This window comes from Coregonus clupeaformis, chromosome 13 (genome assembly GCF_020615455.1).
Source record: "Coregonus clupeaformis isolate EN_2021a chromosome 13, ASM2061545v1, whole genome shotgun sequence".
Lineage (NCBI taxonomy): Eukaryota > Metazoa > Chordata > Actinopteri > Salmoniformes > Salmonidae > Coregonus > Coregonus clupeaformis.
Genome location: NC_059204.1, coordinates 27,140,807 through 27,168,446, shown reverse-complemented (window position 1 = coordinate 27,168,446; position 27,640 = coordinate 27,140,807). Strand labels below are relative to the sequence as shown.

Here is a 27,640-nt window from a genome sequence, read left to right as displayed (position 1 = left end):
ATTAAAATTATATACGTTTTATTCCTTTGTAATAAAAGAGTACCATAGCACTGCTAGTCCTCTGGTGAGCTACAGATCAGAATAGAGATGAGATGAAGACCACACACAGTCACATAGCGATTCTCATCCTATAGCACATCTCTTTGTCAGCAGTCACTGAAACAGCCCTGCACCACTACATTTCTACTCTCAGGAAGAAAAACATGGGGTGTAATCATTAGTCCAAAACATTTTGCAACGGAAACCATTTACTCCAAATGGAAAATGTAGCCTAGCGGTTAAGAGCATTGGGCCAATAACTGAAATGTCGCTGGTTCAAATCCCTGACCTGAGTAGGTGAAAAATCTGTTGATGTGCCCTTGAGCAGGGCTGTAAGTCGCTCTGGATAAGAGCGTAGACTAAAATGTTTTGCAATAAAAACTAGTTTCTATTGGAGCAATTCAGGTAGGTCCCTCCCCGTTTGGTTCTGTTTGGTTCCTAATGAATACACCCATGGTCTCTGTGTATGCATGCTGCAGCCATGGCCTTTAGGCTATATACACACTCCAGCAACATTGCAAATAGACAATGTAAAATATATTTTGAAAGCATAAATAAAACCACCAACTCACATTGTCCTGAAGGACAATCAGATACATCTTCTAAGTAGTCTTTGTTTACAAAAATTATCTTTAAAGTGTCAGTATAGTAAATGGCAAAAAGGTATCCTTCTGGCTGGCAGGGAAAGATGCCTGGACAGTGACATCCTTCCTTTGTCTCTTGATACACAGTTCTGCCGGTGATTATATACTCTCCACCTCCACCAGTGAGGAAGGGTCATGCCTCTGTCCCATTTTCCCAGGCTATAGCTGTGAAATCCACCTCTGTAAGGTTGACCGTGTCTCTGTCTGTCAGGTTTACCGTGAACGGTGCCTCCACCCTCTCTATTTGCTCCTCTCCCCCTCCACTGTTGTTCAAGTTGTTCACCCTCCAGGAATTTAGAGGTCGAATGGATTTCTTAAAACGCTGAATGGAGAGAGAGTAAGAGAGATTAATAAAGATATTTTTATACTGAATGGCATGTGACTTTGTTTATTTTCTATTTTCATAACTGATGTAACCCCTAAATTATTTGCACACTGGCAGCCTTTAACATATCAAGAGTTTAATGTATTTTTAGTGTGGCTTCAGTATTCAAGTCATTTCAATACAGCTTTATTCGTCCCCTTAGGGCAATTCCTATAGCCATGTAAAATGGCCTAGGTAATGACAGACAGGGGGAAAATGGGGGTGGACGGTACTGACGTCTTTCAGTGTCCCAGACTCCTTGCTGATGGCCACGATGGCCCAGATGGGGATCTGCAGACAGCAGGTGGCGCCCATGCACACGCCCAGTGCCTTGCCCCAGCGAGGATACACATAGGCCCCATACTGCAGCGGGGTGTTGTACATCTCAATGAAGATATAGGTCAGAATGAACTGGATGCACAGGGACACAGAAACAGAGGGGCATGTGAAACAAGGCCAACAGAAATAAAAACATAAACACTAAGAAAGTTTAACAGCAACCATGGAGACAATCATCGAATCAAAGCAGTGATCAAAAGCACACAGTAGCTTTGGAGATATAGACCAACACCCAGACAGACGCAGCAGAGTGCAGCTGAGCATGCACAGATTCTTAAACAGACGTCTGTATGACAATCCAGGCAGAGCCTCTATGGTATGGTCCATTACTCTTTCTGGCTCAGGACACTTGGTTAGTTCACTCATTTATGTTTCTATGCAACAGCTACTACATACTTTTTAAATAAATACACATATCAGACATACTGTGCATACATGAGGGGTGATTGAAAAGTAACCCATAGAAAACACAGCCGGGGTGAAAGGGGATAGAATGTCAGTCTCTTTAAATTATTCACCACTGTGAGGGTGCAACAAAGGGTGGATTTTAGACAGAGAGGGATGCTTTTTCAGAGACATATTGTAAAGATAGAGGGTCTGACTCACCAGTAGGAGAAATGGGGTGCAGAATACCCAGCATGCTTTGAAGTAGAGCAGCACTTTGCTGCACCAGGGAGGACAGAGACAGATCATGTCAATGATGTCCTGGCAAAACTGGTTCACTCCTGTGAATGTTACAGAATGCAGACACACACACACACACACACACACGATTATTTGTCAAAGTATCTGAAGACACTATTGACATAGACATCCAGTAAGTGTGTGGCATGTCTGAATAGCGGTTAGTATGTGTGATTAGTATGTGGAATGTAGCATGCAGAGTATGGAGCTAGAGTTCCATGGTGCTGTGTACCATAGAAGAAGGAGATGCCAATGCACATGAAGAGGGTGATGATAATGAGGCCGAAGCTAGTGGCGAAGGAGTCGATGAGGGTGAACCAGTAAATCCCTCCCTATGGAGAGACAAACATCAGTGCAAACAAACACACACACACACACACACACACACACTTCAATACAAACACACACACACACTCACATCAGTGATCAACAGCAGTCCCATTAGATAGAAACCGAAACACAGCAGTCCCAGGAACAGAGACTTCTGCTTCATGTTAGCTCTGAGCTGTGGGAACTCATCCAGCACGGCCGTGGTGATGCCCTCCATGTTACCAAACTACAGAAAGAAAACAGGGCCAGAGAGACAGGGAGCGGGATGTTAGATGTATGTGTTTGGTTAGTTCAAAGAGCTGGGGTTCAATACAGAACAAGGCTGTGGTATACCAGAGTGTCGACCCCCAGCATGAAAAGCATAAGGAAGAAGAGGATGGACCAGAAGACCGAGCCTGGCAGTAGAGCAAGGGCTTCTGGGTACGCCACAAACGCCAAACCGGGACCTGGAGCAAGAACACTAATGAGCTTATTTTTGCCATAAAATACATTTTTAGTGCCATGATTTTAACTGGATGTATTGTGATTACCATGTCATAACCGTAACATAAATGTATTGTTTATACAAGAGGAGTGATTGGCTCATCGAGAGCTACCTGTATCTGCCACCTCTCCAACAGGCACTCCCTTCCTCCAGGCCATGTGACCCAGGATTGAGAATATGGCGAAGCCCGCAAAGAAGCTGGTGCTGCAGTTCCCTATGGTGATGACCAGGCAGTCCCTGAAAGCAACACAATGTTAGATAGACTCCATTTCCCAGCTTGCCTGTAGCCTCAGAGAGAACAGTAGAAGAGTAGAGTACAACTGACCTGATGACATTGTTGTCAAACTTATTGTAGGAGGCCATGGAGAGCAGCCCCCCAACACCAATCCCCAACGAGTAGAAGACCTGTGAGGCAGCATCGTTCCACACCTACATGGTGAACGGTGACAGTTAAGACATGCTCTTCACTTTGTTGGCAAGTACCAAGGGCCTTGACACTCATCATTACAGGTAGACACATACACACAAAAACAAACAAACTTTACTTTACTCTAGAGATTATACCAGCCTGTCTCCACTAGGGGGTGTAGTTTACCTGTGCACTGGCTAGCCTGCCCCAGTCAGGGGTGAGGTAGAAGGCCACACCCTGAAGTGACCCCTCCAGTGTAGCACCCCTGATGATCAAAACGATCAGCACGAAGTACGGGAACGTTGCAGTCACATAAACCACCTACAGAGTAACAGCTCTTAAGTACACAGCAACACCAAGAGCAAGGATGTTTGTTTTGAGGGCATGTTTCCATAACATGAGTATGTCTGTGTTTAAAGGTGTGTATTCTGATGACGTGTGTGTTATTTCACCTTGCCAGAGCTGCGGATGCCCTTGAGCATGCAGAAGAAGATGATGATCCAGGCAGCCAGGAGGCAGAGGGCCAGGGGCCACCTGACAGGACCAGGGTCATGGAGGCCCTTACTGTTCACCACACCCAGAACACGCTCACTTGAACACAACACACCGAGCAAACACTGAGCAAACACACATTCACACAGAGTATTCACAACTCTAGCCAAAACTAGTTGGATAGACCCAGCAAACAGAGACATTTTAAACAGGAGATAGATGTTACATCATATACTGAAGTCAGTCAGTTTACATTATTTTGTCAGCTTATCTCCTTAAGGACATGAACACATACAGCATAGTGTACATTATGTACATTGTACACATAGCACAGACTTTTTGAAGAAGAATATTTCAGGCATTTCATGGTCGTCAATATTTCAATACAGTTGAGGGCCAGCATGCCGCTAATCCCCCCACAATAAGACAATCCTAATCTGAATTCTATCATGCAGAGGCCATTCGATCATTTTTAGTGACAAACAGTGGTGGAAGAGCCCTTACTTCCAGAAGACCTCTGAGGGGCTGAGGGCTCTGCCAGAGGAACTGTTCACAGTGGTGGCGTTCCCACAGAGGTAAGCATTGGCTGGGGCATCACAGGACCAGGGCAGGGGGCTCTGGAAAGAGCTGCCCAGGTAGTAGAAGGTCCAGGCTATAATCACGTTGTAGTAGAGGCACACCAGCGTAGACACACAAAGCATCCCAATGCCAATGCCTATAGAGAGACACACAGGCATATTGGTGTGTGCAGTACAGATGAGGGAGCTTTTGTTTTTAGAGAACATAAGGTTGAGACTAATCAGAGCATTAGTGGACAATTATGAAGTGTTTGGAGGACAATGGGGGTCCTGGGGGTTTACCTTTGAGGAGGGGGCAGCACTTCCACACTGTGATTGGTCCAGCAGCTCCATACTGGCCTAGACTGAGCTCCATGAGGAAGAGGGGGACACCGGTGAAGAAGAGCATGATGAAGTAGGGGATGAGGAACACACCTGGGGACAGAGGAAGTCACAGGTCAAACAGGAAACAGGGGATAATACAAGAGGCGACATCCCTCATTCATTTGATTGTTATAACACTGAGCTGCTACACGGATACATGGCGTGTAAGGATATGTTCTACAAACAGCACTATGGCTTTATAATCACTTACTACATCTGGAAAGCTGCCAGCCAGCACAGGGTTTTTCCATCCCTCAACTATTGAAGTCTCAGCATGTGCTAGCTTCAGATGGGGAGCTGAAGTTTGTGTACTATAGTTTTCAATGAACCGTTTAGTAGACTGTATTAAGGTGTGTTTTTCTGTGCACTTCAGGTCAGGGTCTGTTTCTGCAAATGACATTGGCTCTCCCTTATAGGATTAGTTACAGTGCCTGTGTGTCGGCTTTATAGCGCCACTGGCGGCCTGTGATTGTGTGGCTTTGGTTTCAGCTCTCAGATTAACTCTGCAGCACAACACACAGAGGTGAGAGGACAGTGCAGGCCTGAAGGCCATGGTAACATAATATGCATCAATTTCAATACAATAATACAGCTTCATACATGTAAGCTTCATTCATACTTAGAGTTTGAGGGGCAGTGTAAAGTGTTTGAGGGCTAAAAGCCAGCATGGCTGAGGGTTACTCACCTCCTCCATTGCGGTAGCAGAGGTAGGGAAACCTCCACACGTTCCCCAGTCCCACACAGTAGCCGATACAGGAGAGCAGAAACTCATACTTCCCACCCCACTGCTCTCTTGGGAGAATATGTGGGTCTGGTGGGGATGCAGGGGACGGGGGGCGGGACTCAAACTGTGGCTGGGATGAGGGATTGGTGACATCATGAGCTAAATTAAACCCATTCAGCTGTGCTGGACTCTAGAACAGATAGAACACATTCAAAACTGTCAGACAGATCCTCCATCAGAAGAACCTAGAACGATGTCATGCCTTAATGCTGAAAGTTGGATTCCATGTCACAAGTAAAGTACTCCCTCTCTAGTTTAACTTGTATGAGACACTGGGACTGCACATTGTTTAGGGTGAACACAGTCAGTGACAATGGTAGGCATAGCTATGCAGTCCAGATTTACATATATGGGTGTGGTTCACACATCAGGAAATGTGACATTGTTATGCAGTCTTTGTAAACCATTGTGTGTGCCTATAGAGCTGTGCCACTGTTGTGTCATCTAGCTCAATTGATGCAAGCACTCATTTTCTCCTTCCTCCCCTGGAAGGCAAACAATTTAACCTCACAACAAAATAGGAACTATTGCCTCTATTTGTGTGTGTGTGTGTGTGTGTGTGTGTGTGTGTGTGTGTGTGTGTGTGTGTGTGTGTGTGTGTGTGTGTGATCAGTGGACCAGTAGGCTAAACAGACAGCCAAGAGATTAACTATGGACACCAAGAGGACGCAGGTCAGGTGAAAATGGCAGTTCAGTTTTGAGAACTGCCATTCATTTGATTTAGGCCACTACCATCTGCCTGCCTCATCATCATCATCATCATGACACATTGTAAGTCATAAAAGGGGTTTAAAGAGTAGCCTACAGGTAGTTGTTATACAATGGGTTACAATAGGTTATGCAAAACAAACAATCAAATGAGAGCAATGCGATGGACTTGATGTTAAGTCTGTATCAACTGAAATGTTGATAGTCATAAAACTTTGATTATGTCTTTGAAATAAATATTGAGAGGTTTATACCCAAGGTAGTTTTATATTGGATATTTGGTTCTCTCTCATCAATAGCTATTGAACCAAGCATGCCATGACTATGAAGATGGTATATTCTGAATCAGGGGAGGATGGACAAAAACCCACGGCTTAAAAAAATATATTTAATAGCTCTTACACAAAGCGTACCATGATTATGAAAATTATATATTCTGAATCGGGGGAGGATGGACAAAAATCCATGGCTTTTGTTTTTTGGAAATGTAGATTTTGTTTTTTTCTGACAAATCCGGTGTTTCAATGTCAAACAGTTTTGTTATATTTCAGTGATGTATATAAAGAGTAATATTGGGATGCAAACTCAAAATTGAATAAATGTCAACTCTTTTTTAAGACCATTACCATGTGTGTGAGGTGTATACTTTTGTTTCAAAGTAGATTTGTTTAAGACTACCAAGAATCACTGATTTAGCCCACTGCAGTAAAAGGTTAAATAGCAGGTTGTTGGGGTGTGAGGAAGATGGTGCAAAAAAAAAAGTAAAAAAAAAAGCTGTAGATTTTTGTAGATCCTCCCCCTGAATCCGAATATATCATTTTCATGGTCATGGAATGTATTGTGTAAGAGCTATTAAAGATGAAAAGCTCCCCCCACACACAAAAATAAAATATAAATTTCAACAACAAAAAGAGCTATGGATTTTTCTCCATCCACCCCTGATTCAGAATATGCCATCTTCATAGTTATGGCATGCTTGGTTCAATAGCTATGGAGGAGATAAAACCGAATATCCACCAAATATCCAATACAAAACTCATTTTACAGAGGTGACAATGATGACCTATAGGCTAGTAGGCTGTTGCACTTTCCACTACATCGGATGTCAGAGGAATGAGGACAGACGGGTTAGGTTACTTTATAGAAATACAAATACAAATAATGATGGTTTCATTCGTTTTCCATAAATTCCAAAACAATCCAATATTCACAAAGAGGTGAAATTAGACCTTTTAACGACGTTTAAAAAGTTCCTATAAACTAACAACAGGTTGTTTCCTTGCTTACCCCTTGTTGTTGTGGTGATTTTTTCTCTGTAATGTTCCCAGGTGCCGTTTTTGGCTCCTCGCTCGGCATTTTCCCAGGGAGAGATTCACTTGCTTTCTTAGGATGTTCGATACATTGTTCAGATTAAAGTTAATGGAAATCTATTCGTGCTTTGACAGAAATGTTCGTCAGTGATTATTGAAATCGGCACGTTTGGTAATGACCGGGAAATTACAGTAGAGCGCAGGTGCAGTCACTGAGGGGATTCGATTAATTTGGCCCGGGCGTGTTTTGTACCGGGCTGCCTCCCGGCCGTGATTCAGTTGCCCGTTCAAAGCCCACAGCGTAGACGGCTCAAAACAAAAGTGACATAATTAAGCACGTGGAGTAACGAGTAGGATTCTGTGTTTTCACATGCAAAAGTGATTGCTTTTGATAAAAACGTTTTAAAATTAGTTTGAGAATTCAAACACATATTTTATGGAAAAGAGATGTGTTTCTGGATGATGCACCATGCTGCCTTGTTGACAACATGATGGAGCTGCGCAGATTACTGTTCGATTTGAGAAGGGCGCTCCTGTCTCACCGCTTTTGCCCGGCCACGTCATGGGCCATAGACTGGTGACCCGCAGCTCAGCATAATCGAATCCGCCCATTGAACGAAGGGGTAAAAACACGCCCTCTTTTTACAAACTCACCTTTACTGTTGGTAAACCACGCCCTTTCTACCACTGCACCCCTTCACATAATTTTTAGCCTACTAATAACTGTATGTATCTATCTATCTATCTGTCTGTCTGTCTGTCTGTCTGTCAGTCTGTCTGTCTCAATCTAGTTTCATCAGGTTATTGAGCAGCTACAGCATCTCTAACCTAGTCAAAACCTGCCTCTTCAAAGCCTGTCTTTTTTCTATTCTGAGACAGCATTGCTCAGCGCATCAATAGAGGAAACCAGCTGCAACAGCAGGAAATTGCAGCAGTTGCTATTTCTATGAAAAGAGAAACCACATATTAAGCTCCCCTGTTTTGTTGCACGGCCAAGAAGACGAAATTGTGTATGTAACATGAAATACGATACTAGGCTACATGGTGATCTATAAAATAAATTCAACAGCAGACCATATGAACAAAGTGGCTAAAAGAGGAAAAAATAGGTAATGCCTTCATCTTGGCTTGCAATGGTCCATGGTCGTAACTTCAAATCAAATCATTGCTTTATTTAAAGAGCACATTTCAGACATGGAATGCAACGCAATGTGCTTTACAGGAGAAAAAAAAGATGAAAAAACAATGAAAATAAAAGCTGAAATATTTACTACAAAACAAACATAAGATAAAAAAACAAAAGAATGACACAAACTGAACAACTAAAAAGCACCCAAAGGAAAAGCAAAGCCAAAAATATGTGTTTTAAGATCTCTTTTAAGTATGTCCAGTTTCGGCCCCCTTCAGGTTCTCTGGCAGGCTATTCCAGAGGCTGGGGGCATAATAACTCATGGCTGCCTCTCCATGCCTCTTGGTCCTAGGCTTTGGGATAGTTAAAAGGCCAGTGCCAGAGGACCTGAGGGACCTACTGGGTACATAACTTAAAAGCATGTCTGACATGTATTGGGGTACACAATCATGGATTGATTTAAAAACCAATAGAAGAATCTTAAAATTAATTCTAAAACTCACAGGCAGCAAGTGCAGAGACCTTAAAACCGGTGTAATGTGTGCTCTTCGTCTGGTCTTGGTCAGTACCCGTGCTGCAGCATTCTGTATGTTTTGCAGTTGACCAATGGCTTTCTTGGGTAGACCAGACAGGAGAGCATTACAGTAGTCAAACCTGCTTGTAATAAAAACATGGATGAGTTTCTCTGTATCAGCCTGAGAGAGAAATGGCCTCACCTTGGCAATGTTCCTCAGGTGGTAAAAAGCATTTTTGGTCACATTCCTAATGTGTGATTCAAAATTTAGTTCAGAATCTAAAATTACCACTAGGTTTTTTATCTGGTGTTTTATCTTTATTGCCCGTTAATTAAAATGTGCAGCTAGATTCTCTCTCCGTGCTTTGGCTCCAACAATAAGTACCTCAGTCTTGTCTTGATTTAGCTGGAGGAAGTTGTGAGCCATCCAAATATTTAAATCACTAATACAGTCTAATAATTTATCCATGGAGCTAAAATCCTCTGGTGACACAGAAATGTAAAGTTGTGTATCGTCCGTGTAGCAGTGAAAATCAATGCTGTGCTTTCTGATAACGCTGCCAATTGGTAACATATACAAACTGAACATACAGTATATAAACTGAACTTGAAACCTTTGCCATCACATAGGCTACTGTTCTGTCTGAACCAGCATGTACAGTGAGGGAAAAAAGTATTTGATCCCCTGCTGACTTTGTACGTTTGCCCACTGACAAAGAAATGATCAGTCTATAATTTTAATGGTAGGTTTATTTGAACAGTGAGAGACAGAATAACAACAACAAAATCCAGAAAACGCATGTAAAAAATGTTATAAATTGATTTGCATTTTAATGAGGGAAACAAGTATTTGACCCCCTCTCAATCAGAAAGATTTCTGGCACCCAGGTGTATTTTATATAGGTAACGAGCTGAGATTAGGAGCACACTCTTAAAGGGAGTGCTCCTAATCTCAGTTTGTTACCTGTATAAAAGACACCTGTCTTTTGCAGAGGGGTCAAATACTTATTTCCCTCATTAAAATGCAAATCAATTTATAACATTTTTGACATGCATCTTTCTGGATTTTGTTGTTGTTATTCTGTCTCTCACTGTTCAAATAAACCTACCATTAAAATTATAGACTGATCATGTGTTTGTCAGTGGGCAAACATACAAAATCAGCAGGGGATCAAATACTTTTTTCCCTCACTGTACACATCAAACTGTTTTCAATGATATCATCACTATCATCAAAAAGATGGCGCCACCTGGAAAACCCTTGTTACAGAAACCTTCACAGGAAAATCCCAGTCACTTCACACCAAGGTAACAGAGAGAGAGACATTGACAGAGATGCAGCCTTTATGACACCTGGGGCCAAACCCACCAGCTACCAGTTTGTAACCTCTGTTGGGGACAGCCAGCAGAGAGGAAGAAGAAAAGGCCAAGAACGACAGCAGCAAACTTTTGAGCCTGAGTTCATGACCAGACAGGGCTCACCTAGTCCAAATAGCCCAGGGCCCGTATCCACAAAGCGTCTCAGATTATGAGTGCTGACCTTGCATCAGTTTGGACTTTTGGATCATGATGAATAAGATTATATGGACAGATCCTAGATCAACACTCCTACTCTGAGACGTTTTGTGGATACGGGCCCAGGACAGGAAGCGATAAGGCGCCATTGCACGACTCCAACACCATCATTAAGTTTGCCGACGACACAACAGTGGTAGGCCTGATCACCGACAACGATGAGACAGCCTATAGGGAGGAGGTCAGAGACCTGGTCGTGTGGTGCCAGGATAACAACCGCTCCCTCAACGTGACCAAGACAAAGGAGATGATTGTGGACTACAGGAAAAAAAAGAGGACTGAGCACGCCCTCATTCTCATCGACGGGGCTGTAGTGGAACAGGTTGAGAGCTTCAAGTTCCTTGGTGTCCACATCACCAACGAACTATCATGGTCCTAACACACCAAGACAGTCTTGAAAAGGGCACGACAAAGCCTATTCCCCCTCAGGAGACTGAAAAGATTCGGTATGTGTCCTCAGATCCTCAAAAAATTCTACAGCTGCACCATCGAGAGCATCCTGACTGGTTGCATCACCGCCTGGTATGGCAACTGCTTGGCCTCCGACCGCAAGGCACTACAGAGGGTAGTGCGTATGGCCCAGTACATCACTGGGGCCAAGCTTCCTGCCATCCAGGACCTCTATACCAGGCGGTGTCAGAGGAAGGCCCTCAAAATTGTCAAAGACTCCAGCCACCCTAGTCATAGACAGTTCTCTCTGCTACCGCACGGCAAGCGGTACCGGAGTGCCAAGTCTAGGTCCAAAAGACTTCTCAACAGCTTCTACCCCCAAGCCATAAGACTCCTGAACAGCTAATCATGGCTACCCAGACTATTTGCACTGCCCCCCCACCTCATCTTTTTACGCTGCTGCTACTCTGTTAATTATTTATGCATAGTCACTTTAACTCTACCCACATGTACATATTACTTCAACTACCTCAACTAGCCGGTGCACCCGCACATTGACTCTGCACCGGTACCCCCCTGTATATATAGCCTCCCTACTGTTATTTTATTTTACTTCTGCTCTTTTTTTCTCAACACTTTTTTGTTGTTGTTTTATTTTACTTTTTTATTTAAAATAAATGCACTGTTGGTTAAGGGCTGTAAGTAAGCATTTCACTGTAATGTCTGCACCTGTTGTATTCGGCGCATGTGGCCAATACATTTTTATTTTATTTTATTTTATTTGTGGAGGATGTGCTTATGATGGTTATATTATTATTTATATATTATATTTGACCAACCGCCTTGATTCGGTCTTATGTAGCAAAATGTGAATTATATATATATTTTTTTACAATGGATAAAAGCAGAGACACAGAGCTACAAAATGGTATATCAGACACTGCATTTGAGGAACAATGGGAAAGTAATTCTGCTTTGAAAGTTGATAAACTTGTAACCCCACTTTTGAGAAAATGGCCCTTGAATGTTTAGGTACACCTACTGGAGAGCTCTTCTTTGTCTACACTCATTCAGCATTGTTCACACCCTCTTAAGCCAGCCCCACCCATCTCTTTCAGGATTCACATTTGAGGTCATGTGCTAAACAATGTGTAGTAGCAATGAAAATAATATTCACCTGAAGTGCTGGTACTGCTTGATCTGTGGCAGCAGCCTGAAGTACAGGTGTTGTTGCCAGCCATAGCTTTCCACCAGCACTGTACCATCCTCCAGTCCAACCAGCTGTGGGATATTCAACCCTGTCACAGTGCTGTCCTTCACAACAGCAATCTAGGACAAAGTGTTCACTCTGGTCTTTCTGAAGCACTGCTTGATGAGGCCGAAGCTCAGGGGCAAACTTGGTGTGGTCTGTGATCAGGAAGTGAAGGTCCAGAATGTGGTGGAGCTTGTGCATGGTCCGCCAGGCACAATCTTGTTCTGGCCACTGCAGTTGTCACAATTCAGGTCCACACGTGTTTCCCCGACTGCGTAGTTGGTGAAGAAATGGTACATGTAGTTGATGACTGCCCTGCTGCCTTTGCTGGATGATATGCCTTCATCAATCAAGTAGTTGACTTGTTGTGGTATTCATTTAGCAGACACTCTTATCCAGAGCGACTTACAGGAGCAATTAGGGTTAAGTGCCTTGCTCAAGGACACATCGACATATTTTTCACCTAGTCGGCTCTGGGATTAGAACCAGCGACCTTTCGGTTACTGGCACAACGCTCTTAACCACTAAGCTACCTGCCGCCCCTGTTTGGTGCCTTCACAGCAGGCACCAAACAAGCCACACTTGCAAGGAGTTAAAAAGTGCCTGGCTGCATAGGGTCAGAAGGATAGTGCACCTGCAAACAACAACAAAATAACATAAGTTAAATTAAAATTAATTGTCTCACACCTGTCAGTCTGTCTTTACACAGCTCAGTGAAAGGCATTTCCCTGCTTCCCATATTATATATATATGTTTTTTTTGTGTATGTGTGTATATCTATCTATCCATCCATCCATCCATCCTATATATATATATATATATATATATATATAAGTGGAGGTCAGTGCCATTTAAGATTATTTTTTTCATGAGCATGGCCTTATTTCTATTATAGCATATTGGATGACAGACATTCATATTCCATTCAGCCAGTTCAATGTAACAGCGATAGGTTTAGGCTACTACATGACACTCAAATTTTCCCTATACCCATCATGAGGTTGCTACAACCTAGCCTATGACTGAAAGTTTACAACGTAGGTGCACACAGGTCGATATAGGATGTAATCATTAGTCCAACAGTTGCAAACGAGAGTTTCTATTGGACAAATTCAAGTATGTTTATCCCCGTTCAGTTTGCTTCCGTTTAAGAAAAGTTTTTCAACAGAATCGGCAGAATGAATCCACCGCTGATCACGCGTAAACACACAGCCACATTGTATTCCTTCTCGCATCCATGTGCTCTCCTCCTCTCACCTCTTCCCTTAGCTTGTGGACTTCAATCCACAGGCGAAAATACCTTTCCAAGCCAAACGGCTACACACAGCCTGCATCGTTGTCACCATATTACCTAAAGTAACGTCATAGTCAGCATAGCTAATAGAACTAACGCGTTAGTAAACCCACTACAATCATGCAGTAACGTTAGTGTACAGTCAGTAAGCAGTTACACCGGTGGGCCCGGTGGCAATAAATTAGTAAAACCAAAAGCTTACCTCACTTGGAACAGTTCCAGTGTTGTGTTGGATAGTCATAGCCAGCTAGCTAACATAGCATCCCTCTGCTTGGGCAGGGTGTTTCAGTAGGCTAAACTAGCTAGCTGCATTTGCTAGCTAAGTAAGTGAAACTGAAAGTGAAAAAAAGGACAATCTCTGGCTATATACATTTCTCTCTTGCTTCTTCATTTTGGAAAGAAATGAATTTGTTCAAAACTGTTAAACTATTGTCTTTCTATCTCTTTGAGTCAACTACTCACCACATGCACTGCAGTGCTAGCTATAGTTTATGCTTTCAGTACTAGATTAATTATATGATCCTTTGATTGGGTGGACAACATGTCAGTTCATGCTGTAAGAGCTCTGATAGGTTGGAGGACATCCTCCGGAAGTTGTCATAAATACTGTGTAAGTCTATGGAAGAGGGTGAGAACCATGAGCCTCCTAGGTTTTGTATTGAAGTCCTTAATCAGTATAAAGGAGGAAATGTTGCTTACTTGTTGCGCAAAATCAAAGCTGTAATGCATCCTGATGTCTTTGCTTGCTGGTTCAGTAGGGCCCCCCAGAGACAACTGCCGGTCTTGACAGGTGGTCTTGCAGTCAGCAACCATCTACTGGTAGACAGACCGCTCACTCTGAACAAGCAGGAGATGCTGCTCTTGCTTCTTCAGCTTGGCTGACTTAACAGCTTCTGGCAGATTTGCAGATCTGAAGACCTGAGAGTTGTTCCTCCGGCACTGCCAGCACAGGTCTGTCCTGGGCTTAGTGCTTCAGATGTGGGGCAGCAATTTTCTCCTTAGATTCCTGAAGGAAGACCCATACCACTGGAAAATACAGAAATAATGTGAGATCAATAAAAGTAGTGCCAATCATGTTGGAGGTAAATTAAATAATCAAAACGTGTTGTTTATGCGTTACATACCAAGTGTTGTCATCGATTCCTTGTAGAGACACCACACCGCTGCTGATAAAGGTACAATAAAATGTTATAGTATAATATTTATAGTATAACATTTTATTGTACCTTTATCATAAAAATTACACTGTTCCCCATTTATAGTCTGGTTATAATGTGTTTTATTTCAAGGGAGTATTGAAACATACCCCAGAGGCTGCTATAGCCTATCATTCTTTTGCACATGGGCTATTGTGACTGTGCCATTTTTAATCAGCTGTACTGTATAGCCTACACTTGACTGAGTGATCTGTCAGAGCAAAACCGGTTCATTTTGTCAAACCAAGGAGGAGCAATGCAGTCACTTGGTGAGTTATTTATTAACCATAACCACATTGTCTAGCCATATTGTCTAGCATAATATACCCATTTTTAGATATAAGAACTATAGAATAATTAATGTATTTTTGGGGAAACATTTTAAAGCACACTTGTGCTATGGTAAATACCGGTATGTTGATCAAGAATGTAACTTACCACTGGTAAGGCTATTAAAATACCTAATATAAATGTGTTTTATGGTCATCTTACAAAGCAGGAAGATTTCCTCTAAGAAATGTCTGAGAATTCATCATCCTTATTTGATCAGCCAGGAGCAAGTATTGTCAAGAGTAGGTTAATCAATTGAAAACTGATGTAGTTTTATGATACAAAATGGGAAAAGGTACACAAAAAGTGCATGTCACAGCAGTGTGTAGGAGGGAGATTCCAAGATGTGGGAACTGTGCATGAGGACATGAGACAAAGGAACGTGTAGTTCCGGTAGAAGAGGTTGTGTGTGTCAACCGTAGGGGTGCCCATGTTGCTGGGGGATCTGAGGTGTCTGGTGCGAGAGAGTGCAGGTTGAGGTGGCCATGGTCAGAGTAGTGCAGAAGATGTCATATGCTGAGGCAGTGACGAAAGTAGAGGAGGGTGGATCAAGAGTGAGGGATTCTGAGAGTTATCCCTGTGAATATTAGATCTGTGCCAGAACAGAGGGAAATGCCAATGAGTGATACTGTATATGTTTCAGTAAGGTTGTCTTCTTAGCATTTATAGCAATGGTTATCAACTCTACTGCAGAGATTGAACGTAAGTCACAGAAAATAGATGTTGTGGTGGCAGCTACAGAGAAGTACTTGGGGGTACTAGATTTGACTTCAGAAGAGTAATAGGGTGTGTTGAGTGGGTAGTGTCCCGTCCTCTCAGGGCGTTGGCCTGGGGTAGAATCAGATAGGGTTAAAGTAATGGAATAAGGTGGTGGGCTTTAATGAGTGTAGGGTTAGTTGGTAGGGTAATTACAAATATATGTTTATTTTATTTTTCCTGTTTCCCATTTTCCCATTTTGTATCACAAAGTGTAATGGATGTATACTATAGTTCAGCTGGGGGTGGTAATGCAACATATTGGATGCCAACCGCCTTTAAACTCAACTGAAGAAGGACGTTTGGTAGTAGAGTTTGTGGCGGGTTTTGTAGTTATCCGCGGGCTGGGTCAGAGATTTTACAGAGCGCCCGGTGAACATCCACAACAATAGAGTGAGTGGTAGGATCGTGACAGCCGGTTAAATGGCGTCCCTTGAGAAGGCAAGAACAAGATGTACAGTTGAAGTCGGAAGCTTACATACACTTAGGTTGGAGTCATTAAAACTCGTTTTTCAACCACTCCACAAATTTCATGTGAACAAACTATAGTTTTGGCAAGTCGGTTACGACATCTACTTTGTGCATGACACAAGTAATTTTTCCAACAATTGTTTACAGAGAGATTACTTCACTTATAATTCACTGTATCACAATTCCAGTGGGTCAGAAGTTTATATACACTAAGTTGACTGTGCCTTTAAACAGCTTGGAAAGTTCCAGAAAATGATATCATGGCTTTAGAAGCTTCTGATAGGCTAACTGACATAATTTGAGTCAATTGGAGGTGTACCTGTGGATGTATTTCAAGGCCTACCTTCAAACTCAGTGCCTCTTTGCTTGACATCATGGGAAAATCAAAAGAAATCAGCCAAGACCTCAGAAAAAAATTGTAGACCTCCACAAGTATTGTTCATCCTTGGGAGCAATTTACAACACCTGAAGGTACCACGTTCATCTGTACAAACAATAGTAGGCAAGTATAAACACCATGTGACCACGCAGCCGTCATACCGCTCAGAAAGGAGACGCGTTCTGTCTCCTAGAGATGAACGTACTTTGGTGCGAAAAGTGCAAATCAATCCTAGAACAACAGCAAAGGACCTTGTGAAGTTGCTGGAAACAGGTACAAAGAGTATCTATATCCACAGTAAAATGAGTCCTATATCGACATAACCTGAAAGGCCGCTCAGCAAGGAAGAAGCCACTGCTCCAAAACCGCCATAAAAAAGCCTGACTACGGTTTGCAACTGCACATGGGGACAAAGATTGTACTTTTTGGAGAAATGTCCTCTGGTCTGATGAAACAAAAATATAACTGTTTGGCCATAATGACCATTGTTATGTTTGGAGGACAAAGGGGACGGCTTGCAAGCCGAAGAACACCATCCCAACCGTGAAGAACGGGGGTGGAAGCATATTGCTGTGGGGGTCTTTTCTGCAGGAGGGACTGGTGCACTTCACAAAATAGATGGCATCATGAGGAAGGAAAATGTTGTGGATATATTGAAGCAACAATCTCAAGACATCAGTCAGGAAGTTAAAGCTTGGTCGCAAATGGTTCTTCCAAATGGACAATGACCCCAAGCATACTTCCAAAGTTGTGGCAAAATGGCTTAAGGACAACAAATAAAGTGGTGATCCTAACTGACCTAAGACAGGGAATTTTTACTAGGATTAAATGTCAGGAATTGTGAAAAACTGAGTTTAAATGAATTTGGCTAAGGTGTATGTAAACTTCTGACTTCAACTGTATGTCAGGAGACGTGCAGTATTATCATAAGGAGACGTATACTTGGAATACGGAGGAGGAATGGAGGGAAAAAGAGAGGCAGAGGAGGTCTAAGAGAGAGAGGGAGGAAGAGGGTGAGCTTGAGTCGGTTAAAAATGGCGGGGAAAGGTAGATGGTTTGTTAAAGAAGAATGGTAGAAAGTGTAAGCAGAGTGAGCTGAAGACAGGAGGAGAAATGGAAGTGAATGAGGGCGAAGTATCGGAGGTGGTAGCTGTGGTGAAGTTCTCGGAGCCCGAGGCTTGCAACGAGGGTCAGGATAAAGATGAGCCTGTGACAGTAGGAGTGACGTTTTTGGAAAAAGTAGTCCCTTGCCTTTTGGCTGATCCATTTGTGGTTTCAGGGTGGGTGAAAACAGAGTTGGGTGCTGTGGAATCGGTGAGGGTAACCAGAAGTGGTCTTGTGATAATTGTTTGTGTTTCTGCTGGTCAGAGGGAGCAGGCGCTCCGTGTTAAACGAATGGGGGCAAGAGATGTGAATTGTTTTGCTCTCAAGAAAAGGGTGCCATTGAAAGGAGTGATTACTGGGGTAGCGGTAAATGTAACAGTTGACCAACGGAAGGGGAAGAGTCCCGGTGTTTGTGATGCTCGTCGTTTGGTGCGACGCAGAGAGTGTGGCGTGAGTGGTGACACAGAAGAGTCGTTGTCTGTTCTTTTGAGTTTTGCTGTTGAGTCTTTGTCTGACAAAGTGATGTTAGGATATATAAGTTATCCTGTACAAGCTTTTGTGCCGAATACATTACGTTGTTACAGGTGTCAAGCTTATGGGCATGTGGCAGCAGTGTGTAGGAGGGAGGTTCCTAGGTGTGAGAAGTCTGCAGAAGGGCATGAGACAAAGGAATGTGTAGCATTGGGGAAAGTAGAGGTATGTGTTAATTGTAGGGGTGCCCATGGGGCTGGGGATCAGAAATGTCCCGTGCGAGAGAGGCAGGTTGAAGTTTCCAGGGTTAGAGTAGTGCGGAAGTTGTCATATGCTGAGGCAGTGAAGAAAGTAGAGGAAGAAAAATGTATGCACTCACTAACTGTAAGTCGCTCTGGATAAGAGCATCTGCTAAATGACTAAAATGTAAAATGTAAATGAAGATGGGTCAAGGGGGAGGGATCCTGAGAAGAGTGGTGTGAGTAGTAGATCTGTACCAGTACAGAGGGATAAACCAACAAGTGATATGTTTCAGTAAGATAGTATTTTTAGCATTTATAGCAAAAAAAATTTACATTTTACATTTTAGTCATTTAGCAGACACTCTTATCCAGAGCGACTTACAGTTAGTGAGTGCATACATTTTTTTCTTCATACTGCAATGGTTATCAACTGTACTGCAGGGATGGAACGTATGTCGCAGAGAATTTAGGTTATGGTGGCAGCTGCAGAGAAGTATTTGGGTGTGCAAGACTTGACCTCAGAAGAGTTACAGGGTGTGTTAAGGGGTGGTGTCCCATCCTTTCAGGCTGTTGGCCTGAAGTAGGACTAAATAGATTTAAATAGTGGAGTAGGGTGGTGTTATTTGTGTATATATTTTTATATATATTTGGGCAAAGTATGTATATTTTGTGAGTGTAGTGTTAGATGGTAGGGTATTTGTTTATTTTTATTATTACTTTTTTTAAGCAAAGTACAGGGAGTTATACTCCAGTCTAGTAGGTGGCGGTAATGCAACATTTATTGGATGCCAACCGCCGTTAAACCTCATCGAAGAAGATGTATAATTGCGCTTTATCCTCCACACTTGAAGTCTCCAGCGGTTGCTAGCGTGAAACTGACAAAGTACATTCTAAGCTATATATTAGTATTCTTATTTTTCGCACTTTCTCTGTAAAGAAAACAACCCTTGTCAACATGCACGTGATAAAGCGAGGTAGGTCCTTTCTAGTAGGAATAATAGCAAAAGCTAGCTACGTTTGTCATTTGACTGTGACTCTTGTCTTTTTATTTATTTTTACAAGCAAACTTTTGAACATTTATATCGTTGGCTACTGTCATTAACCACGTTGGATGACTTTGCCTAGTTAGGTAGCTAATGTGATTGAATGCGTTAGCTAGCTAGATCAAGTCCTCTGTCGTGTAGTATAATAAGAACGATCAAGACAGGTTATTGACAGTCTCGCAGCAGATGTCCCTTTGTCAAATTTGGCGCCAAATTTGTTAACGTTTTGTAGTTAAGCTAGCCAGCTAAGTACTTCTACCTAGGTCATTTGATTGGAAGTATCAGTGACTATACCATCAATTAATCAATCGTATAGCTAGTTAACGTTTTCAAGTATTTCAATGTTGATACTTTTCCCCCCCAAAACCTCTTTCTGGGTTACACAACAGGAAGTTGGCTAGCTAACTAGTCACATAACTACATTAAATTTGTTTTTAAGCTTTGGGAAAGTTACTGACATTAACTTGTAAATTCATTTTCCATGGCACACACACACTTTATTGAAGTGATTTTCTGAATAACATTTCCATCTTTACATAATTTTCAGATGGGCGCGAAGAGCGTGTCATGTTTGACAAGATCACTTCACGCATCCAGAAGCTGTGCTATGGACTCAACTCTGACTTTGTAGATCCAGTGAGTCGATATTTTATGTTCAATGTATTTCCATTGTTTGTTAATTCTAGTGTTGCTGTGTTTCTCTAACCCACCCTTCACCCTGCCTGTTGTCCCACCTTTAGACCCAGATCACCATGAAGGTCATCCAGGGTCTGTACAGTGGGGTTACTACAGTGGAGCTGGACACGCTGGCAGCAGAAATTGCTGCCACCCTCACAACGAAACACCCCGACTATGCCATCCTGGCTGCCCGCATCGCCGTCTCCAACCTGCACAAGGAGACCAAGAAGGTGTTCAGCGGTAAGTCTCTCTTGCAAATTGTAATTATTCTGACCTTTATTCAAAAGTTATGCATATTGCGCCATTATCAGGCTCACTCAAATTAGCCAAGTTTCAGCCATTCCACACATTCAGTGGCACAGATGTCAAATTTGACAATCGCACTTCTAGTAACTGAAGAAATCGGTACCTAAAAGTAATTTCTAAGCCCTGGGTGTGAAACTAGTGTATCTGGAAATCTCTTCATGTTTTATTTTATTTTACCATTTTATTTTCTTCTGTCAATGCTGTTTTAGATGTGGTGGAGGATCTCTACAACTATGTCAACCCACTAAACAGACGTCACTCCCCCATGGTCGCCAAGGAGACACTTGACATTGTCCTAGAAAACAAGGATCGCCTCAACTCTGCCATCATCTTTGACCGGGACTTCTCCTACAACTTCTTTGGATTCAAGGTAATTTTTACAGTACATGGTTTATGAACCATAACAATTTAAATGTAAATTCTGCAATTGTAGGAAAGTAAACAAATATGTGTATTTTTCTACATAGACACTTGAGCGGTCCTACCTTCTGAAGATTAATGGGAAAGGTGAGTCGGCTCAAATAAATTACCTCCCTGTAAGAATTAACATATTGTCATGATACGAACATATGCTACACTGGATTAGGGCTCATCACCAGTGGCACCTGGCCAAACAGGCACATTTTCAGAGCTGTTTTTATTTATTTTTAATGTGGAAATATCTGGTTCAGATGAGCTCCATCCCTTATGCTGACCTGTTCTCTTCCTGTGTAGTTGCGGAGCGACCCCAGCACATGCTCATGAGGGTGGCAGTTGGGATTCATAAGACTGACATTGACGCTGCCATCGAGACTTACAACCTGCTGTCAGAGAAGTGGTTCACCCACGCTTCCCCCACACTCTTCAACGCTGGCACCAATCGCCCACAGCTGTCCAGGTAAGCGCTTAATATTTTGGATCTACTTTTGCCATTCTACTATAAGCCATTCCCATTCCTCAGCTCTGATTACTGAATTGCACTGACATCTTTGACAGTTCTAGGTGCAAACCAGAAAAAAAAGCTTGATCTGTTTTAAATTAGTTGTCCTTGTTGACTTTTCAGCTGTTTCCTGTTGGCCATGAAGGATGACAGCATTGAGGGCATCTATGACACCCTAAAGCAGTGTGCCCTAATTTCTAAATCAGCAGGGGGCATCGGCGTGGCAGTCAGCTGCATCAGAGCCACGGGCAGCTACATTGCTGGGGTGAGGATTACATGATCACGTTTATAAATAAGACTTCCCCTTGAGGCGTTGCTGTCCGACTAAGTGTCGTGATGGGGCTATGTCTACGCCGAGGACCCAGAACAGTGGGTACTTGGAGTGATTGATGGCTGACCGATCGTGGGTAAAGTTTATAAATGAGCAAAAAATGACTTTATGCTTCATTGTGATGCTTGGCAAGTCACTCATTGACTGAAGCTTATTTTTTTCTTTTTTTTAAGACAAATGGTAATTCCAATGGGCTGGTTCCCATGCTCCGAGTGTACAACAACACAGCACGCTATGTGGACCAGGGAGGCAACAAGGTGAGAATGAAATGAGGTTTGAATACAGGTTTTGTTATTGACTCTGGCCACAGGATGACCTCGTAGATATGCATTAGCGCTCTGCGCAGAGATGACCCACTATCTATCACCCAAGTCTGATGGCTCTGAGAACATGCATACTGTCTTTCAGACTCTGTGGCCTGTGTTCACTGTGCCGTCATCAGGCATTTAACTCTTGCTTATCACCCTCCTTCTCAGAGACCTGGTGCATTTGCCATGTACCTGGAGCCGTGGCACTTTGATGTGTTTGACTTCTTGGATCTAAAGAAGAACACTGGGAAGGAGGAGCAGAGGGCCAGAGATCTGTTCTACGCCATGTGGATCCCTGACCTCTTCATGAAGAGAGTGGAGAGCAACCAAGTATGCAGCAACATTTATCAACTGAAGTATTCAAACCAGTTGTGGTCAGTGCCGTTTTAAGATGAGGGAGGACAATTTTCTTTTCATGAGCATGGCCTTATTTCTATTACAGCATATTGGATGACTGTCATTCATATTCCATTCAGCCAGTTCAATGTAACAGCGATAGGTTTAGGCTACTACATGATACTCACATTTTCTCTATACCCATCATGAGGTTGCTACAACCAATTAAAGTTTACAACGTAGGTGCACACAGGTCGAGAGACAAATTTGAGGTGACAGACTGACACATGGACAGACAGTGACATTCAATAATGCCTTGCACACTCTTGCCTGCATCTAGCTGATATAGGATGTAATCATTAGTCCAACTGTTGCAAGCGAGTTTCTATTGGACAAATTTAAGTTGTTCCGCTTGCTTCTGTTTTTAAGAAAAGTTTTCAACAGAATCGGCGGAATGAATCCACCGCTGATCACGCGTAAACACACAGCCACATTGTATTCCTTCTCGCATCCATGTGCTCTCCTCCTCTCACCTCTTCCCTTAGCCTGTGGACTTCAATGCACAACACATCAGCTGTGTGTGACCAGGCGAAAATACCTTTCCAAGCCAAACCGCTACACACAGCCTACATCGTTGTCACCATATTAGCTAAAGTAACATCATAGTCAGCATAGCTAATAGAACTAACGCGTTAGTAAACCCGCTACAATCATGCAGTATCGTTAGTGTACAGTCAGTAAGCAGTTACACCGGCGGGCCCGCTGGCAATAAATTAGTAAAACCAAAAGCTTACCTTGACTTAATAATAATATGCCATTTAGCAGACGCTTTTATCCAAAGCGACTTAGTCATGTGTGCATACATATTTACGTATGGAAGAGTTCCAGTGTTGTGTTGGATAGTCCTAGCCAGCCAGCTAACATAGCATCCCTCTGTTTGGGCAGGGTGTTTCAGTAGGCTAACCTAGCTAGCTGTATTTGCTAGCTAAGTTAGTGAAACTGAAATGGACAAAAAAGGACACTCTCGCTATACATTTCTCTCTTGCTTCTCCAAAACTGTTCAACTACTGTCTTTCTATCTCTTTGAGTCAACTATTCACCACATGCACTGCAGTCCTAGCTAGCTGTAGCTTATGCTTTCAGTACTAGATTAATTATCTGATCCTTTGATTGGGTGGACAACATGTCAGTTCATGCTGTAAGAGCTCTGATAGGTTGGAGGGCATCCTCCGGTAGTTGTCATAATTGCTGTGTAAGTCAATGGAAGGGGGTGAGAACCATGAGCCTCCTAGGTTTTGTATTGAAGTCAATGTACCCAGAGGAGGACGGAAGCTAGCTGTCCTCTGGCTACACCATGGTGCTACCCTACAGAGTGCTGTTGAGGCTAATGTCGACCACCTTTGCAAAATAGTGTGTTTTAATCAATTACTTGGTGACATGTATAACTTTTTTAATGTTTTACCATTTTTATGAAATTCACTGAATATGGTCCTCCCCTTCCTCCTCTGAGGAGCCTCTACTGATTCAAACCAGATGGAATTTTGTGAAATTCAAGCACTAGTATATTTTGTACAATTTGTGCTCCTCAAGGTTGAATTAAAGAAGGGAATATGGAGTGGTTCTGTTTGGATTAATATCAGTACTCATGGCGTATTGTACCCACAGGACTGGTCCCTGATGTGCCCCAGTGACTGCCCTGGACTGGATGAGTGCTGGGGGGAGGAGTTTGAGAAGCTCTATACCAGGTAAGACCGGCACTCCTGACCTGGTATAACACTGCTCCATACCAGTCTCGACACCCTGTGCAGTGTCTCACTGGACCTGTCTCTCTGTCGTCAGGTATGAGCAGGAGGGTCGGGTCAAGCGGGTGGTGAAGGCCCAGCAGGTGTGGCACGCCATCATCGAGTCCCAGACTGAGACAGGGCACCCCCTATATGCTTTACAAGGACGCCTGCAACAGGAAGAGCAATCAGCAGAACCTGGGCACCATTAAGTCCAGTAACCTTTGTACGGAGATTGTAGAGTACACCAGCCATGATGAGGTGAGGGCAACAGATTACCTAAACGGTTTGAACTACTGAAGCTGTCTGAAATGGCACCCTATTCCATATTTGGTGCACTACTTTTGACCAAAGTCCAAACCTGTTCCCTGTATAGGGGCCCTGGTCGAAAGTGGTGCACTATACAGGGATTAGGTTGACATTTTGGACGCAACCTGAGCCTCAGTTTGTTATTGACTCTGGCCACAGGATGACCTCATAGATATGCATTAGCGCCCTACGCATGGATGACCAACTACAGTATCTATCACCCAAGGATAATGGGTCTGATAACATGCATACTTAATCACAAAGCTGTTTGAATGGCATCCTTTGATTTGTATATTGTTTAAAATAAATGTTGGATCACACAAAAAAAAAGTTTAAATGGCCAAACGTGTGATGCTAATCTATCTGGCTCCTGTTTCCCAATCTCAGGTGGCAGTGTGTAACCTGGCGTCCATCGCCCTCAACATGTATGTCACCTCAGAGAGAACATTTGACTTCAGCAAGCTGGCCTACGTCACCAAGGTCATCGTCAGGAACCTCAACAAGATCATTGAGATCAACTACTACCCTGTGGTCGAGGTAAGGTCTAGAGTTCAGCTTATCGATACTAATAATGATATGATCAGCAAGACTGATGATTCTACAGGTTATATCTTCATGTGGACCAGTAACTGATTCCCCATACCTCTCCTTCTCTCTAACCAGGCTGAGAACTCCAACAAGCGCCACAGGCCCATTGGTATCGGTGTGCAGGGTCTTGCTGACGCTTTCATCCTGATGCGTTTCCCCTTTGAGAGCGCTGAGGCCCAGAAGCTCAACACTCAGATCTTTGAGACCATCTACTACGCTGCCCTGGAGTCCAGCTGTGAGCTGGCTGCTGAGCTCGGTGCCTACCAGACCTACCCAGGCTCCCCTGTCAGCAAAGGAGTGAGTACCACCACCCTTACACCTAACTGAGATGTTAGATATCTTGTGCAGGGTTTTTGTTTTGGGTAACTAACTTGTCAATGGTTAATTTCAGAATTGTGTATTAAGGAGAATGTTCTGGTGTGGGTCTCAGGCTTAAACGGTTATAATTTCCCCCCCCAGATCCTTCAGTACGACATGTGGGACAAAACCCCAACTGACCTGTGGGACTGGAAACTTCTCAAGGAAAAGATTGCTAAGTAAGTTCTCAACCTTGTCTTCCATTTTACCAACACAACTACAGCTAGTCTCAACACATAAACCAAGTGGACTTAAATGTTGACGCCTTTCTGTTTCATCACCACTTCACTCACCCCTCTGCCCCCTCTCTCCAGGCACGGTGTGAGGAACAGTCTGCTGCTGGCCCCCATGCCCACGGCCTCTACAGCCCAGATCCTGGGCAACAACGAGTCCATCGAGCCCTACACCAGCAATATCTACACCCGCAGAGTCCTCTCTGGAGAGTTCCAGGTCAGTACCACTCTCTGTGGGTTCCACAGACACTGACATCTGCTGACACACATACACATCATATCAAACACTTGAAGGCTCTGATTATGGGGGTGGAAAAAGTTGTGTGTATGTGAGCACTAATGTTCTTTGTGCTCCCTGTAGATTGTGAACCCCCATCTGTTGAAGGACCTAACAGAGAGAGGGCTGTGGAACGAGGAGATGAAGAACCAGCTGATTGGTCAGAATGGATCCATCCAGGTGAGAACCCAGACCCATCACAGCTCTAATCAATAAAGAGCAATCAGAAGAGTGCAATTATGCCCTATTTTGTGAAGGTCATGTCTAACTTTTGTTCGATTTTAAAAGTGTTATCCTTTTTAGTAGTTGTCATTGTTCTAACTATTTTTACTTGTCTTTAGGGCATTGCTGAGATCCCAGATGACCTGAAGGAGCTGTATAAGACTGTGTGGGAGATCTCCCAGAAGACTATTCTGAAGATGGCTGCTGACCGCGGGGCCTTCATAGACCAGAGCCAGTCCCTCAACATCCACATTGCTGAGCCCAACTACGGCAAGCTCACCAGCATGCACTTCTACGGCTGGAAGCAGGTGAGTTGGCTTGCCTATTGAAGTTTATAAAACATTGCATTTTCTTAGCCCAGGGCCATCCTTAACCCTGGGTTAAAATGGCTGGCTGATGCTGCCCCTTGAGGCGTTGCAGTCCGACTGCAAGTGTCGAGCCCGTGTCATGAGGGGCGGAGAGTGACAGGGCTATGTCTATGCCGAGGACCCAGAACAGTGGGAACTTGGCGTGATTGATGGCTCTGACAAAATAAATACACTTTCTAAAAAGCTGGCTAGGGAGGCAACTTATGAGGATCAAAGCAGTGCTAAATATGAATCAAGATAAAACACTAACCTCTTTTCTGCTCCTCAGGGTCTGAAGACGGGCATGTACTACCTGAGGACCAAGCCTGCAGCCAACCCCATCCAGTTCACCCTGAACAAGGAGAAGCTGAAGGAGTCCCAGTCGGCTAAGAACGAGGAGGAGATCAAGCAGCTCAACAGAGCCGCTATGGTGTGTTCCCTGGAGAACCGTGACGACTGCCTGATGTGTGGCTCTTAGACCGGCCCCTTACTTCCCCTACCCCCGCTCTGTAGTTAATTAACCATCGCAGTGGATCACTGAAGTCCTCAGGATCATTGAACCCCATTCTCATTGCCTTTAGGTCAGGAAACATCATACAGTAATCTGCCTTGCTGTCAGATCAAAGCCTCTTAATAGAACAGGCTCTTATGTTTGTGTTGTGGGCATGCTACTGTAGTCTAACTAGTGCTGTACATTGTGCACTAATACCAGATTATTAACTGTAAGCAGTTTTCTATTTATCGCTCTAGGGTGCACTGTCTGTGCTGTTTTGTCTTCTTGTTTTGTATAGGATTCAGTGTTTCTTTTCCAACTTTTTGTTAACTCCATTGTTAATATGTAAATCTAAGGATCTCATAACTTGCTGAATGAATGTCAAACAAACTTCAATAGTGTATTTTATATTTTACACCTGTGGGGAAAATAAAATTGCTTTGTACACTAAACACAATTATAAACGCAACATGCAACAATT

The 27,640-nt window shown here is 43.2% G+C and overlaps 2 protein-coding genes and 2 non-coding genes across 10 annotated transcripts; 3 read left to right on the top strand and 1 right to left on the bottom strand.

The window, feature by feature from the left end:
- Window positions 1–341: 341 nt before the first annotated feature.
- Window positions 342–27,011, bottom strand: LOC121580010 (sodium-dependent proline transporter). Of its 7 annotated transcripts, XM_045224316.1 has the most exons (16): window positions 26,938–26,973; window positions 14,807–14,848; window positions 14,382–14,708; window positions 5,412–5,640; window positions 4,646–4,777; window positions 4,290–4,500; window positions 3,746–3,884; window positions 3,480–3,614; window positions 3,210–3,313; window positions 2,997–3,121; window positions 2,734–2,846; window positions 2,489–2,626; window positions 2,303–2,402; window positions 1,993–2,111; window positions 1,285–1,458; window positions 342–1,005 (listed from the first exon to the last, which is right to left on the bottom strand). In XM_045224316.1, exons 3-16 carry the CDS (start codon window positions 14,493–14,495, stop codon window positions 817–819), a joined length of 2,022 nt encoding a protein of 673 aa, XP_045080251.1. In that variant the 5' UTR covers window positions 14,496–14,708; window positions 14,807–14,848; window positions 26,938–26,973; the 3' UTR covers window positions 342–816. The 7 variants fall into 7 exon arrangements, with proteins under 7 accessions (XP_045080251.1, XP_041751023.1, XP_041751021.1 ...); XM_041895089.2 differs by lacking the exon at window positions 14,807–14,848 and having other exon boundaries at window positions 26,938–27,011; XM_041895087.2 differs by lacking the exons at window positions 14,807–14,848; window positions 26,938–26,973 and adding an exon at window positions 12,314–12,659 and having other exon boundaries at window positions 14,382–14,470.
- On the top strand, window positions 19,432–27,640 carry LOC121580012 (ribonucleoside-diphosphate reductase large subunit-like). Its single transcript, XM_045224314.1, is given in 19 exon segments — window positions 19,432–19,605; window positions 20,222–20,310; window positions 20,415–20,592; window positions 20,868–21,028; window positions 21,126–21,165; window positions 21,373–21,535; window positions 21,701–21,842; window positions 22,082–22,165; window positions 22,385–22,546; window positions 24,218–24,297; window positions 24,392–24,473; window positions 24,475–24,594; window positions 25,030–25,179; window positions 25,306–25,527; window positions 25,690–25,766; window positions 25,902–26,037; window positions 26,182–26,277; window positions 26,439–26,627; window positions 26,956–27,640. Coding segments are annotated over 19 exon segments (2,379 nt in total). The 5' UTR covers window positions 19,432–19,586; the 3' UTR covers window positions 27,145–27,640.
- On the top strand, window positions 22,212–22,290 carry LOC121580389. Its single transcript, XR_006003048.1, has one exon. It is a non-coding gene; the product is annotated as a small nucleolar RNA SNORD83 (small nucleolar RNA).
- Window positions 26,718–26,850, top strand: LOC121580400. The gene has a single exon (XR_006003057.2). It is a non-coding gene; the product is annotated as a small nucleolar RNA SNORA17 (small nucleolar RNA).